Source organism: Enhydra lutris, unplaced genomic scaffold, assembly GCF_002288905.1.
Source record: "Enhydra lutris kenyoni isolate GAN:26980312 unplaced genomic scaffold, ASM228890v2 scaffoldscaffold27, whole genome shotgun sequence".
NCBI classification, from domain to species: domain Eukaryota; kingdom Metazoa; phylum Chordata; class Mammalia; order Carnivora; family Mustelidae; genus Enhydra; species Enhydra lutris.
The window spans coordinates 27,869,944-27,886,593 of record NW_019154111.1 but is presented as its reverse complement, the minus strand read 5'-3'; the positions used below and the strand labels follow the sequence as shown (position 1 = coordinate 27,886,593).

The 16,650-nt window shown below is 40.3% G+C and overlaps 1 protein-coding gene across 1 annotated transcript in view; it reads right to left on the bottom strand.

Moving 5' to 3' along the window:
• LOC111151991 (dedicator of cytokinesis protein 4) overlaps positions 1–16,650 on the bottom strand; it is a gene marked incomplete at its 3' end in the record, with an annotated part of 345,451 nt that overhangs the window by 81,816 nt on the left and 246,985 nt on the right. The window contains exons 9-12 of the mRNA XM_022510243.1: positions 13,690–13,771; positions 12,334–12,394; positions 8,191–8,323; positions 4,356–4,444 (exon numbers count right to left, since the gene is read on the bottom strand). Of these exons, the coding sequence (XP_022365951.1) occupies positions 4,356–4,444; positions 8,191–8,323; positions 12,334–12,394; positions 13,690–13,771 (365 nt within the window). The remainder of the gene's footprint in view (positions 1–4,355; positions 4,445–8,190; positions 8,324–12,333; positions 12,395–13,689; positions 13,772–16,650) is intronic.

The following is a 16,650-nucleotide window of genomic DNA, read 5'->3' as shown; positions in this document are numbered from 1 at the left end:
TAATCACTGTGATAATTTGAACATTAGGCACCCCAATTTCCATCTTCAATTCTGTGTACCCTTGCTACTCTCACTATTTTGTTTTTAAGGATTTTAAGTAACCTCTATAATCCAAAGTGGGACTCGAACTCATGTTCACAAGATCAAGAGTTGCACTTCCCCTGCTGTTTTTAAGTAAGGCATTTGAGGGCCTCTCTCCCAATAACGATGCCAAATAGCTCCTGACTGTCTCTCTTCTTTCTTATAACTGCCTTTCTACAAGGAGAATAGATCAAGGTGACATAAAACAATGGTCCACCAACATTGACAGGTGGAAATGTCACTGGAAAAAACCAGAGTGGAAGGCAGATAGATGCTGGCTGTGGGCAGCTGGCTGGGGCTCAGGCTGAAGAGGAGGAGTATGGAGAGGGGTGGTCAGAAAAACAGGAAACCAGGGCTCTGCAGAAGAAGCCAAGTATAGAAAACGTACAGCTGGCTGCCTAGTAATCAAAGTAGCACAGCAGGTGACAAAATGGAGGATGGATTCTGCCAAAGGTGAAATCCTTCATGCAGGCTCTGAGTACAACGGCTCCTTTCACACCAAAGATGCTGCAAGCGGTTTGTCGTTTCAGTATGATGGTTGTAAACAGACAAGGGAGCACTCGGAATAGGGTGGTTTAGATGTCACTTACTGGTAGTCTCACTCAGGATTCCACCCAGGATAAGCGGTCCATAGGTCATTAAAACTGGCAAAGCACATGGAATGTGGGGAGCATGTCTATAAGCACCTGGAACTTCCCAAGGAAATAGAATGTGCTGCCCTTCCTTCCTGGAAGATTACATTAACCTATGTAATCACAAGACAAGGTTTAAATTGAAAAGTCCTAGGAAGAGGTATTAGCAATCAAATCAGCAGAGACAAGATGGAAGACACGAAGTAGGAAGGCCTGGTGCAAGGATCTAACCTATCCATAATCCACCTACGTCATTCTCAAAGTCTTCTTTACAGAGATCAAATCAGGATCCACTCTGCAAAAACAAAACTGCCTTAAGAAAGATGTAGAATATTCCAGATGATGGCTCCAAAGAGAGTAAACAATAATAGCTAACAACGAAGAGATACTTAAACGGATCAAATGTTGTGCTACACGCTTTGCATACTCTTTCTCCCCAATAACCCTCAGAAGACGGTATTACTATCATCCCAGGAAAACTATGATTCAAACCTAGGACATCTGATTTCCACAGGCAAAGCTCTTAGAGGCTACCCTCTCTGTAAGACGACTCTCATCCATAAGCAGAGAGAAATGTGTACTTCAGCTTTACTGGAACCTTGACCTCATAAGATACAGAATCTGGATTCTATATACCTCTATCTGGAGGTATACACATCAAAGCCCATCACTGAGACCTTCACCATGATTCAAGAGGCAACTGGGAATCACATCAGAGTCTGGACAATGATATATTCAAACAATCCAAGAACATAGGAATTTCATTCTGCATGAGGCATAGTAGAAAGAGGAAAGGCTTTGGAGTCGATAGGAGTTGGGGGCAAAAAAATCTATTGGAGCAGGCCAACACATGCTGTCAAGACTGCATCTGTGATGATAAGGAGAAAAGGCAATGCATGGGAAAAATCACAAGGTCAGGGTTAGTTTTACATGTGTTCATTCACATAGGAGGTAACTGCAGGCAAATTAGGAGTAGTGGGACTCCGGGGAGAGGCATGAAAAGAACTGAAACAAAACCTTTATTTTTTTTCTTAAAGATTTACTTATATATTTGACAGAGAGAGAGAGAGCACACATGTGTGAGCAAGCATGTCGGGTTGGGCTGGCAGGAAGGGGAGGGACAGAATCTCAAGCAGACTCTCTGCTGAGCAAGGAGCCCAATGTGGGCTTCGATCTCATGACCCAGAGACGGTGACTTGAGACAAAATCAAGAGGTGGATGCTTAACTGACTGAGCCACCCCGGCAACCCTGAACAAAACCTTTAAATCAAGTCCAGGACAGCACTATCTAACAGAAATACAATTGGAGCTACCAATGAAATTAAAAATTTTCTAGTAGCCATGCTAAAAAAAAAAAAGAAAATTGATTCTAGTAATATATTTTATTTATTTATTTTATTATTTTTTTTAAAGATTTTATTTATTTATTTGACAGAGATCACAAATAGGCAGAGAGGCGGACAGAGAGAGAGGAGGAAGCAGGCTCCCTGCTGAACAGAGAGCCCGATATGGGGCTCGATCCCAGGACTCTGGGACCATGACCCGAGCTGAAGGCAGAGGCTTCAACCCACTGAGCCACCCAGGCGCCCCAATATATTTTATTTAACCACTATCTCCATAATGGTGTCTTTCAACATGTAATCAATATAAAAGTTATTAATGGGATATTTTACATTTTCTTTAAAGCACCAAGTTTTCACAATCCAGTATATATTTTATAATTACAGCACACCTCGATCCAAGGGCTGTAACCCTTCTATCTAGTGCTCAATAGCCACGTGGCTAGTGCCCAATGAACTGGACAGCACAGGGTTAGAGGGTAATTAATGATAAAAAACAGTCCATGGTACCATGAAACCCTGAAAGGCTTAGAACGAACCAGGATTTAGCTAGAAGTCTACTGAAGAATATGGCAAAATTAGTGTTAAAAAAGTGGTATCTCTGCCATCTTACCAAGGGTACATTTATATTATATCCTTTGGTCTATACACTAGTGTTATTTTAATTCCACAGAAAAAGGGAAGACAAGTCTACATCCCAGTATTTTTTTAATATTTATTTATTTATTTGATAGACAGAGATCACAAGGAGGCAGAGAGGCAGGCAGAGAGAAAGGAAGAAGCAGCCTCCCTGCTGAGCAGAGAGCCTGATGCGGGGCCTGATCCCAGGACTCCAGGATCATGACCTGAGCCGAAGCCAGAGGCTTTAACCCACTGAGCCACCCAGGTGCCCCTACATCCCAGTTTCTAAACTATCTTATCGCTTCTGGGGAGCCTGGGTGGCTCATGCGTTAAGCGTCTGCTGTTAGCTCAGGTCATGATCATAAGGTCCTGGGGTCGAGTCCTACACTGGGCTCCCTGCTCAGTGGGGAGCCTGCTTCTCCCTCTGCCTGCCACTCCCCTTGCTTGTGTTCTCTCTCTCTCTCTCAAAGACATACATAAGATCTTAAAAAGAAATAAAATATCTTAAATCTTCATGTTGTGTTCTACTACTACCATATCTTCCTGGTGCTTTGGAGATTCTGCCCTCAACTGTTCCAAGTCTCTTGTTTATTCAGTGGTAGCTGGAGGACTTGGAGAGGAGTAGATAGAACCAAAGTTCCCTCCACAACTCTTGGGAAAGGGAGGAGAAACTGAGCTCATCCCTCATTACAACCTGAATGCTGCCACATGTGTGACTTATGGATACTTAGGGCTCTCACTGGACCAAAAAAGTTTGTTTGCAGTTACTTCTTCTTTGTGGGTCAGTTTGGCCTAGTAAGATGGGCAGGGTCTGAAAAGAAGGTGGTTTGAGTTTCGATTCTTGTTCTAAATTACCAGGCAGGCCGGACTAGAACATAAATATCTACACTCAAGTTACTTTAAAAATGAGTCTTAAAAAAAAAATGCATTCAGTTATCAAATACATTACTTAATTTGAAGTTTTTTTTTTTTATGTCAATGAAGCCACAAAGCTACCTAGTTTATTTGCTTCAATATAGGCTGGAAGGGGGGATGGGGAGCAAAGAAGGGTCACCCAGTTTGGTCCACTGACCAAACTCAAAGACGCCACTACATATGTTATATAATGCAGTATTTATGAAGTTACTAGGTTAAGAATATGTAGCACGTATCATATATAACTTATAATGCTATATATTTCAGTTCCCTTAACAAGTGTGCCTCCATTTTTCTGTAGGTGACACTGCAGTTAACATGGTTCATCTTCCTAGCCAATTTCAACATAGGAACCTGCGTGTTTGTTCCCAGCACTGCTCCCAGCTGTAGACAGTGAAGCAGGTTTTTCTTAGACCTCACTGGCCAATTTCCATCCATCAGACCTACTCCACACAACACTCAGGAACCCAGGCATATTTGTCATTTGGGTTTTAGCGACTGGTAACAACTTAGAGGCCCCATGATTTGGCATATTGAACAAATTCAGTTACTCTGCCTTGTTTCAAAACCGGAACAGAAGACATTTTTTAAACAGAGTTACAGCTACAAGCCTATCAAAGGACAGGGAGACGTACTAGATTGTTTGCTGCACATTTTTTAAAGTTATGAAGCAAATGCAGAGAAAAACAAAAGGGCAGTTCATCTCCTGCTTACACAGATACATAAAACAAAAGGCCTGAAATGAAAAGTGGAGGGACACACTCACCTGCGTTGGAGCCCGTCAAATTGTAACGTGCATTCAGTTTCTTGATGATGTTCTCATGGATTTGGTACCACTCACTCTCTGTGTTACACCTAGAAAACATGAACACTCTGTTAAGCTTTGATAATGGATCAGATCAAACAATGACCTTACTAGCACACCTGCTCTTTCTGGAATAACCACCATACGGTACCTCCTTAAATCTCCTTGGGAACGCCCACAAACTGGTCGGTTTTGGCATAACTGCCCCGTGATGAGCAGGATGCCCATGTCTGGTAAATGCATGACCACCTACCTCGTGCCAGAAGGGGTTGTGATGAGCTCACAATTTATGAGGTCCCCCTCACCTCAAAATCTCAGAGGACAATGCACACAGTGAAAGGCAGTGCGGACCAAAAGTCCTACTCCCTGGATTTGAACCCTATTAACTGAGTTACATCCTTTGGACAAGTTATTTATGCTCCCTGTGCCTTGGTTTCTTCACCTGTGAAAAGGGGGGTAATATACTACAATTAAATAAGCTTGGGCCTAGGATAATGCCAGGCATATACTCCATGCTCCACAAATGTAAGTTCTCATTTGGGTTTCTACCTACAGTAACATGATCGAGTTTGGTTAGCATCAGGACACAGCAAAACAAGCAAAATATAACTGAGGTTAACACAACTTGCAAGGGGGTCATTCAAATTGTCCCTTGCGCTAAAGAGTAATCAAAGTTCCCCAGCTTTTCCTGTGCTGGGCAAAAGGGCATCTTTCTATCTTCTTACTCTCACAGCCATCTGTACCTTGTTCCTTCAGCTCTTGTCACTTGCTAGCTCATGCCATCTTTGTTAAACATGCTGTAGTTCACCTAGGAAACTTTTAAGGTCCTTGAGGAATGGATCTAGGACCTGTTGATATGTGTCCCCCTTGGGACTTTGAACATTGTGGTTGCTTAAAAAGCACACAATGGATTAATGAATGGATGGATGTCTCCTTGTCTGGCAACTCCTGATGGCTCCTAAATATTGAGGCTGGTCATCCTTCCTTACTGCCGTGACTGTCCCGGTTGGGGGTGGGGGGAATGCCTCCCTCATTTGAGTATGTTTGTAAATTACAACTAACTTTTATCAACCACATATTCTCCCTCCCAAGGGTCCTGAATATGAAGATTCTACACACTATCGATCAAAACGCTCCACAGTAGATTCCTTTTCCTTGTGATCTCGTCTGTAGCAGACAGTTCACAATTTGACTACATATTTATTTCATCATCATATGCTTTTCCGGGATGAACAAGATGAAGGTCAATTTTGGGCCACGTAACAATAGGGCACCAGACGGCACACTGAATTTTAGAAGGCAAGGAAATTAAGAGGAAATGAAACCATCCCACCTGTTCAGCTGCAGGACAACAAATTGCCATTTAGTATATTCTGTCTCTAGTTTTCTTATTTCAGCTCAGTGGGGAAGAGATGGCCTGCTTCCTATTAGTGAAGCGACTCCAGAATTCATTCTTTTAACCTACAGAACTCCATGTAAAATCAAGCTCAAGTACGTGACTGAAATAGCTTCCGGCCTCACATGAGGTATTTGTTACTGCTCCGTATTTGAGACCCAGATGGGTTAGGGATTCGATCACACTAACAAACAGAAATTTCTTCCAAATTGTTTCTAACAGGCACTTCCTTAAAATGTTCTACTAAAATCACACTTTAGTCTTAACCCACAGTGACTGTTTTGATCGGCTGGCATGCTTCCTGAAACGGACTCATAATTTGCTGAACTGCCATTTTTAAGGGGATCTCTTCTCCAGCAAGAATCATCTAAAACCTTATTTGATGCTTATAAAAAAACAGACATAACAACCATAAAGAGCAACACAATTTATTGTTATGCGAAGGAGCATCTCCCATAGGCAGAGCTGGACTTCATGGGTCTTCTTCAGCAGGCTGCATAATCAAGGGGGATGGCGTGACCGTTGGTCCTGTTTTCCCAAAGGCAAGATAGAGTGCTTGCTACCCACACCTGCAAAGACTACTCTAAGGAACGATGAGACTGTTTACAAGGAATTCTAGTTTTCTTAAAAAGCAAGGCCGCACAATAGCATCATTATCACATTACTGGATGCTGGTGTCAAAATAACACCCAAAAGCTTAGGATCTTTGACATCTCAAATTCTGGAGTCAGTCCTGACTTCAAATCTGGTTCCTGTTCTTATGAATCCGGTGACTTGGGGCATCATCTAGCCTCTCTGTCCCTTTACGTAGAAATCAGAGCCAACAGCACCTGTTTCATGGGTATGTCATGAGGATAAAGTCACATGATACATGGAAAATGCTTAACACAGTTCCTCGCACGTAGTAAGCACACTGTAAATGGTGGCCATTCTCCCCAGAATTATTTAAAAAACACTGCATTTAATGATCACCAGGAGAGTTTGGAAAGAGGATTATCATGGAAATTGAGGGCCACCACATGATAAAAAGAGTAGTGAGTTTTACTACCTGCTAGTTTCACCCAAAGTTTGCAAGTTAAAATCAAGGTCACAGATTTTATCCCTCTTAAAAGAGAACAGACAGAACTACTGGTCCTAAACCACAGGCTATGGACAAATCTTTGTCAACTAATTAGCAAATGTGTGACATAAGTCCCAGGGTCACTGGGTGGAGAATGGATAAATCCATGAAACCCTCCAGCAGTGGTCAAAAAGCAATTTGAAGTCTATGTCCTACAGGCAGTGGGCCACTCATATGAACCCAACATAGGAAAACTATTGGCAAATGTTGGGTTTATCAACTCCATAGACAGAAATGAAACTCAAGTAAGCTCGCTCATGGAGGTGGCCAGCAGTATGGTCCCCAAACAAGGAATGAGCCCACTCCCCTACCCATTCCCTCAACCCAGAGTGAGGGAATTACAGTATGTCAACTCTCAATTTTCAAACCTGTGGGGAGATGCTCAGGGCAGGGTGGTCTGAAACCACGTGCATTTAAAAAAAATCAACCAACTGATTTGGAGTACATAAAGTGATTTTCTTAGTGGAGTGCCAGAAGTTGAACTGTGTCTCCCCACAAAAAAAAAAAAAAATTGAAGTCCTAAGCTCTAGTACCTCAGAATGTGACCTTATTTGGACACAGGGCCTCTACAGAGGTAATCAAGTTAAAATCAGGTCACTGGGGTGGGGCTCCAACCTAATATAACCATGCCCTCATAACAGGTGGAAATATGGACACAGAGATGAAGGCAAAGCTGGCCAGTGTCACAGAACACTGAAAACAACCAGCAACCACCAGAAACTAGGAGAGAAAGGCACAGAACAGACTGTCCGTCCCAGCTCTCAGAAGCTATTAACCAAGCCACCACCCTGACCGAGGACTTGCCACCTCCAGAACTGAGATAATCACCTCCTGTGGCTTAAGCCTCTCTCTTCTTCCTAACACTTTGTTGGGCAGAGCTAGTAAACTCATAATACATGAAAGAAAAGGGAAATCACCTACTTGCACCTTCTGTTCTGAATTCTAATTAGTTTGTATTAAAAACTATGTCCATTTTCCAAGAACAAATGAACTGAGGGTAAGGACAGGTTTGGTTTTTAAGTTCAGAGGAGGTACTCTGTGACATGGATGGTCCACCCCACACTTATGTGTTTGTATTCTTGGGTTCTTGATTTCACAGTTCCTCTGACTGCTGAGAGGGCTCGCCCATGGCAAGTCTCCACACTGAGTTTGGGAGGGGTGGCTCACGAACTCAACCCTGCCCCCTGTTCTCCCATGATCCCCTTGGAGTGACCTTTGCCACATGGCACCCACACGTGCCCCCGCTCCCGCCCCAGTGCCTCCATGGGCGTGCTTCTTACATGTACACCTTCAGGATGAGGTCATCTTTTGTCTCTCCGGTCAGAAGGTCGGCAATGCTAAGAACTGCACAGCCAAAAGGTCGCCGGTACTGGGCGCTACAGGCATTCTTTTTCTCTCCTGCTCCCATTCGACCTGTTCAATGGAGAAGCAAACATGACCCATGCAGCCACTCGACCAGTGCACCTTCAGCGGATACAGAGACCCAAACCAATGGAACTGGGCAATGAAAGGGCGCAGGAGATGTGGCTTCAGTTCTTGACTCTCCTTTCCAGGCACCTTGCTGTGTGACCTCGGGCTCATCGATGAAACTCTGTGCACCAGCTATCACCAACGAAACATGGAGATTGGAGCTGATCCTCTGTTTGGGAACCCTTCCCCAAGGATTCATGAAGACAACCCAGGAGGTCTGGGTCAATAAATGCAATAATGGTGCCATTTCATTTTTTGAAAAAATTTCCATACTTAAAGAACTATTTCAAATATTTCACCTTTGAAAGGAAGCAGTGTGAGATTCCCTGAAGCTAAAACAAGTAAGCAAAGACGATCAAATGAGTGTGCAGGTCCCTTTCCTGACCCAGGGCTCAGGCTGATTACAATACAGCCAATGGCTAAACTCTCCTGGGATGCTTTTCACTCTGACACAGTTTCATCTTGTTTCAATTGTTATATATTTTTAAGTGTGTTATTGAGATACTGTTTTAAATTATTATTATATTTGCCAATGGATAATTTTGAAGACAGAAAGCAGATAGGATTCTGAAGCTGAAATATAATAAGTTAATGTGAGGAAAAATAATGAAAAAAATATGCAAATCTGTTTCCAGATGCTTGGCAATGAACGGATATAGAAGTTGTTTTCCATCTGAGCAAAATTCTCCTGTAGCACATCTAGAGGACTCCAGCACTTCCCAAAGCCGATGGTAAATGGGTACCAAAAAAAAGCATGGGGGGGGGATGGCAATATCTAACTGGCTTTCATTTATCAGTAATACAGTAAAATTACCACACCAATGCATCATTTTTAGGGAAATGCTTACAAAGAGCACGAAAACATCTCATTTTATCAATTAGACTCAAAACTAGAAAACAGGCCAGTTGCTTTTTTGATGTGCAAATTTTAAAGAATCACATTTTCATGACCTGATGCTTTAATATGTGGCTAAATTTCAATCCATGTTTTAACATAAATTACACTGGCAAATCAAACACTGTCATGTCATACTTGAATTTAACAACCAATTACACTTTACTCACAAAAGTCACAAATTTAAAACTCTGATCACTCGTGAAATGGGGGAAAAAGTCTGCGGTATCTCTATTTTAATTATTATTACAGATTGCATTAGGATGAAATGTAGCCTCCTATCTTTACCAACATCACAATTTATGTTTCTTGCTTAATCATTCCCTGGTAAATGCAAGACAACAGAATGACTTGAAGATTCCCAAGTGGAGTATTTCAAAAATCACTTAACATCACACAAGAAATTTAGTTGTAAAAAATAAAAACAAAAACCCTGAAATTCTCATCATGATTACTTCCAACGATTCCTCTAGCTCTAAATTCCTGGAAGTTTAGGCAGGGCAGGCCTAGCACCCTCATTTTTTTTTTTACCCCCTTTGGCTAGAACTGTAGGAAAGAAAAAACTGTAGGTGTCTGGGAGAGGACAGCCCCATACAGGGGTGCAGGCAGCCATCCCCTGCAACTTGAGAAGACAGCAGGGACATTCCAGTCCCTCTCTGATCACTGGGCACCATCACTCCTAGGCCCTCACACCCCTCATGTCCTCAGACCCTCAATTTCAAGTTTTCTTTCCTATGTTGGCAGGCACCACTCTTTGGACACCAAAACCATGGTTGGGTCCTGTGCTGCAAAGACTACTTAATGCCAGGCCTGGCGTTCCCAACTCTAGAATTAATAAAAGTTCACAGTTCTGGTCAGATTTCCAGGAAAATTCTCAAAGCAGAAAGGAAGGTAGGCATAGGGAAGGTTAAAAAATATTTAGTAATATTTAGTAAACAGTTTTAGCTACCAACTAAAAGCCGAAAGGAGAAACAGAGAGGTGGTAAAACCTTTAGCAGGGTGGCCAGGAGGATATGGAACTATTTATCTCTTTTTTTTCCCCATCCTCTTCTGAACAATCAAAGATCCGGGCTCAGTTTCTGAGGCAAGGTGCCATTGCTCCCGTTCTCTGCAGCCAGTGAGGGTCAGCATGCCCTTTTCTTACTAAAGCAGATACAAGGGACATTCTAGAAGAAGTAAGAGGTATCTGTCCCTGATAGACAAGAATCCTCCGCTCCTTAATTTCATTGCAGCAGACGAAGCCTTGCCCTTTCTCAGAGTTTCTTACCTTTAATCTAATTTCTTCCCAGTCTCAAAGTGTCAAAACAGTAAAAGGGACCCGATCATCAGGCAGCTCTTGCAGTAATCTCAGTGTCAAGCTGAGACCAAAGCTCAGGGGGGAAAATGGGTAACAGGTTCATTCAACGTTCATTCTGATGGCTTCATGATCATAAAAATCTTAGGGAAAAAAATGCAATCACTAATCTAATGCCGCCTATTAGAAAGGCAGCCGTGTGTGACTGGTAACATGTACATGGCTCCCGAGGCAGTAGGGGCCTCCATGCCCTGGGCAAGCAGGGCCTGGAGCCCCCCTGCCGCATGTGTTTCTACCACCCAAAACCTGCAGATATCTTCTAGAAAGTTCTGAAAGCAAAAGGAGTTTTTCTCTTGATACTATAGAAGATTATATTCAATGAATGTTCACATGAAGGCATCCAAAACCACATTTTACATGAACAAGCGGCATTATGAATTTGAATGAAAAGAACACACTCACAAAGAATTATCTAACAAACTGCCCCCCCTGTCCATCTGGGAACCTAAAAGCTTTCTCTCACAAATAGCAGCACGCATTCCAACTTTCTCAATATTTTTAAAGATTCTTTCCAATTTTTTCCCCATATATACTCACTTATAACAAGAAAATTAAAATGAAAAAGTTTACTTCTTTTTCTTTTTTATTTCAACAGCCCCTCAAATCAAAAAAGAGCATAGAATGAAAATGGGTTTTCAGAACTGACTTTTATGAGAAAAAATATATGGAAAATCTATGTTAGGATGGCAACGTGTTTTTATAGTCTCTCTCAGTGCACAACACGGTTACCAGATGCAAAAGAGAAAAGACTATAGAAATAAAGGTCACTATGCAGGATTGCATGGCAAGACATGACTATGGGGTAGAAGTATTCCCAAGCAAATAATGGAGCACAGGCAGTGAAGAAGTGGGAACCAGTTCCCAGTATCAGCTGGTTAAATTTAAGAGAAAAACGGTGTAGGATATGGCATACTTCATCATACCTAGCACCTCTGCCATAAACTACCTGTGTTTAGGGGCATTTTATCAGTAAAAACAAGTGAACTTATTCTGGCTCTGTTGTGCAAGTTCAGTGTGGAATACCCAAAGTGTGCTCTGCAAGATCTTAATAAATGTTACATTTATTACATAATAAATGTTACATTATGCAGATGTTTCCATGGTCAAATTGAATTTGGAGAAAACTAGGGCCAACAAAGTCAGAGAGGCATTTTAATATTTCCCTGGAGGACTTCCGAGACCCTTTAATGAGCTGATGATATTATAAAAGTGGAAAAAATCTATAGCATTCAGGGTTTCATAACCCTTTACTTGTATAGCACTTTTTGCAATAATGCTCTGTAGCATTCTGCACTTTGGAGAATGCCAATTAGTATATAAAATTTTCATAAACTTGTAGGAAATCCAGATCCTAAAGAAGTTTAATTGATGCTGTTAACAGAAATTAGAACTTAAAAAGACAAATAAGAAATTTTGAGTCAAATATGTTTATGGAGTCCAATAGAAACAAAGCACAACAAACTACCTAACGATTTCTATGGGAAGAAAACAAAGTCTATGTATGATGCATGAGAAAGCCGTCCGTGAGTTTGGGAGCAATGGGAACAATCCCAAATGTGGTGATTCTCAGATTCCAAACTGGCTTTCACTGTTTTCTGATCCAGAGAGCAAAGAGATCACACCAACACAGAGACTTTTCAGCATTTCTTCCCCCTGTTCTATCAGACCTATCACACCTATCACACTGGCAAGTGTTAGACTTACCAATTCGGATAATGTGCACAGTGATATAGACGTCCCTTCTTAGCTCACTGCTACCTAAATCCTATAAAAAAAAAAAAAAAAGTGGGATTATTTTAAAACTCATAAGTTATATAGAATTACTAAAGGTCACAGCACATTATTTCTACAATTAACAGAAGAAAGACAAAGATAATGCAGACATTCTTAATGGAATTTTGTAGCAGAAGCATATAATTCAAATCCTGTTCTAAAAATACCACCATGATCAAATTAACACTCTTAGTCTACGGATGTCAAATGATGCTTAAAAGTAAAAAAAAGGCCCATTCTATGATAGCCAAATTATGGAAACAGCCCACGTATCCACTGACAGATAAATGGATAAAGAAGATGTGAGACACACACGCACACACACACACACGAAATGGAGTATTAATGGAGTATTAGCCAGCCATAAAAAAGAATGAAATCTTGCCATTTGCAAAGACAGGGATAGGGCTAGACAGTATTATGCTAAGCAAAATAAGTCAGAGAAAGACAAATACCACATTTTACTCATATGTGGAATTTAAGAGACAAAAACAAATGAACAAAGGGAAAAAGAGAGAAAGACACCAAGAAACAGACTCTTAACTACAGAGAACAAACTGATGGTTATCAGAGGGGAGCTGAGGGGAATGGGTTAAATAGGTGATGCGGATTAAGGAGTACATTTGTGGTGATGAGCACTGGGTGATGTATGGAAGTGCTGGATCACTATGCTGTCCACCTGAAACTAATATTACACTGTGTTAACTAACTGGAATTTAAATAAAAACTTAATAAAATAAAAATACCACTACAAGTTTACAGGGTAAGTCTACTGATGTCAAATAATACATTAAAGAAAAATTCTTTTTTAAATTTCTCAATCATTCTTTAACCATTTATTAAGTACACCCTAAATGCTATATGTCATGCAGAGTGTAACAGGCTCCAACATAAACCCAAGGAACAGAGATGTGTCTATGAATGGTGGTATTCAAGATTCTGGGCACTAACTGTACTTTAGTGTTTTTGTTTTGTTTTGTTTTTTTGTCAAGCACTTATACTTTATTTTATGCTTTACATTATCATGTTCAATTAGCCAACATATAGTATAGCATTAGTTTCTGAGGTAGGGTTCCATGACTCATTAGTTGCATATAACACCCAGTGCTTATCACAGCACATGTCCTCCATAATACCCAGGCCCGCAGTCCCGCCCTAGTGTACTGTGAGTGTTATTTACAAAGATTAAGGGAAGTCACTATATTCTCTCACAATAATTTATTTCCTCAAGTAACATGAAGTACAGCTGGAAAAATCCGCCTCCGAGACGAAACAAGATCCACCTACCACGAAGAGAGAGCAATGTCGTTCTGGTTTATCTGGGGCTTTGGGAAGTCCATTTCTATTCAGCCTCAGGAAAAATCTCTCACTACAAGAGAAAAAAAGTTCAATATTCTGAAAATTATTTAATATCTAAGGACTTATCACTCTTCTATTTACTCATCTTAAGAGGTAAACTCAAAACACATTAGATCCTTCATTTGATGTCAAAACTGCTGTTGTAAATTAGAAGCACACCCAAGACAATAAACATTTATTCACTTCTGACAATACTAGCAAATCAGCAAAAGCAGAAAACATAAATATCTATGCAAATAAAAAGATTAACCTTTAAAAGAATAGGTTTCTATATCAGTGATACCGCATTCTTATTATTCCAAAAAGCAGAACTAAGTAAATGCAAGAAAGGAAAAAAAACTGACCTACCATGTTTTGTGTGTTCGTACCTAAGAGTATTGTTTTTCATGTTGTGTGTCATGTATTTAATGAATATCATACATCATGATACACACTTACCATCCTGAGTGGTAACTATCTAGCAGAAGGCTTAATATTTTATGCTCTTATAAATATGTCATCTAAAACACCAAGAGAAGGTCCAAGAAATGAAACTTGAATTTGCGCTGGTCCATGAAGAAAAAGGAGACCTTAAATTCCCCAAAGAACTTGCATAAGAAAATACAGGGTCACCATATTAAATACAAACACAAATGCTATTGATCAGCTACTAATTCAAATCAATATATTTGTGGATGTCATTTGGATCCAAGGTAATGTTACCCATTTATATTCAAAAATACCCATTTATATTCAAATAAACAGAAATATAAGTAAGTAAAATAGAAAGAATATCAACCAGAGAAAAATGAATGTACCAGCAACCATGAGCTTCTGAATTTCAATATCCTCGTGCCTATGACAGAATCAAATGACTGCCCACCTCAGGGAGGGAACACAGCCAACATCTAGAGAATGCAGCACCAGGGTATTAGCACACAGTGTGGCCAAGGTTAGATTTGCTTCAGGCTGAGGACCAAGCAGGGAAAGAGAGTGCGAGGCGTTAGTGAGGCTTGGAACTGCCAGCTCACCATGCTGATTCACCACTCCACCCTTGCCTTAAATACTGGCTCTGTCAACGCAAATCTCCCTTATCTCGTGCAGGAGAAGAAACAAGAGCCATAACCCCATCTCTAAGGAAGCATATGGATATGAATTTATGACTGTTTTGGAACATTTTTATTCTCTTTTGTGATTTAAATCTAGATAGATACACGTAACAGATTCAACTACCTGGCTTACCATGTTTTTCTTTATTCTTACATGATAACCTATTCCTGCCCTCTCATATGAGAAAGGGCAACCAATGTACATTTCTGGGGGGGTCATCCCATACCTATTATCTGTGGGGTTTTGGGGTATTTTTTCAGAGAGCAGTGGCTGATGGGGTCTGAATGATGAGAATACAAATTGTTGCAAGAATTCTCAAGAGAAGCTAATGTTCCACGTGAGACAATTCTGAATGCAGAATTCACTCTGGGAATGAAGGATCCAAGAGGATGCAGAGTTAAATTTTTATTACCCAACCGTCATTTCCTATACTTCAAGGAGGACTGTAAGCTTTCTTCACAGCAGAAGAAAATTCACCACTATTTCAAATTTAAGATACGCTCGAAGTAAATGCGTAAAAATTCATCTTCAGATAAATGAAGGATACTTAAATAATCATACAAGGTAATACTATTTTTGTTACGAATTCACCATTTGATGGCCACTCTGCTAAGGACTGAACAGGAATTGATTCATTTAATCCTCATTATGCCCTTATAAAGACAGAAATACTATTATACTCATTTTATGGACGGGGAAACTGAGAAATAGTAAATTATATTGTCCAAGATCACAGATCTGGTGCACGCCTGAGAACTGATTCTATCCCATGTGCTAATTCAAAACCTTTGTACTTCATATGAATGCTATAAGGTTAGTCTTTTCTCTGCTTTATAGAAATAAAGAGCAAATATTTCCAGAATATTGAGATAAGAGAGAAGCTGTCCATCTATTTGGGACACCCACTGATTTGGTCAAGCCTGGTCCTAAGAGTACAGGGTCACCCTCCCCACACCCTTCTTGGGCTCATGGGAATGAAAGCAGCAGAAATATGTTTTAGCAGGTTTCAAAGCAGTCCCTGGCTTAAAATAGTTCCTTGGTAATTTGCTCAAGGAAACATACCTAGAAAAATAAATAGGAAAATAGAATTATTTTATTAAACAAATGCAGAGCTCCAAAATGATTTAAGAATTTGGCTTTAGTTAATCAACTCTCCTGAGATTTAAGACTGGAATTCGGTTTTGCTTCTTAGTCATCAAAGAATGTTTATGGATTATACTTTAGCCCCAAACACAGGCAATGTGACCATTTTCCCCTCTTCTGTACCACAGACAGCATCTGCTACTTTATATTTTTATATATTATTGAGATGCACTTATGTTTGAGGCTCCTCTTTATCCCTACTGGAATGTTTACAACAAATTGCCCTTTATCTTCTGATAGGGCAGTCGAAAATAATGAATACCAATAAGATGAATATACAAAAGTCAACAAGGCATTCTAGATATGAAAACCTTAGCTTTAATACTGATATAAAATACCACTCCATATTTGCAAGCTTCATCAATATTCTGGTAAAGCCATGTTTCCTAAAGTATTCTATTTCAGAAAGAGATTCCTTTTGCTCTGTCACTATTTTAATTTCACCAGTCTAGACAGAAACCTGATTATGCAAGTATTATACTATATCATATCCTGTTTCAGAAAGAATATCAATATGTACTAAGCCAATGACATATCCCCTCGCTTAAGCATGCCTTAAGGGGGAGATAAAAATAGACTGACGAAGGAAAAATAACTCATGTGCAATTAAAAAAAAAACAAAAAACAAAAAACAGACTTCTATCGGGGCACCTGGGT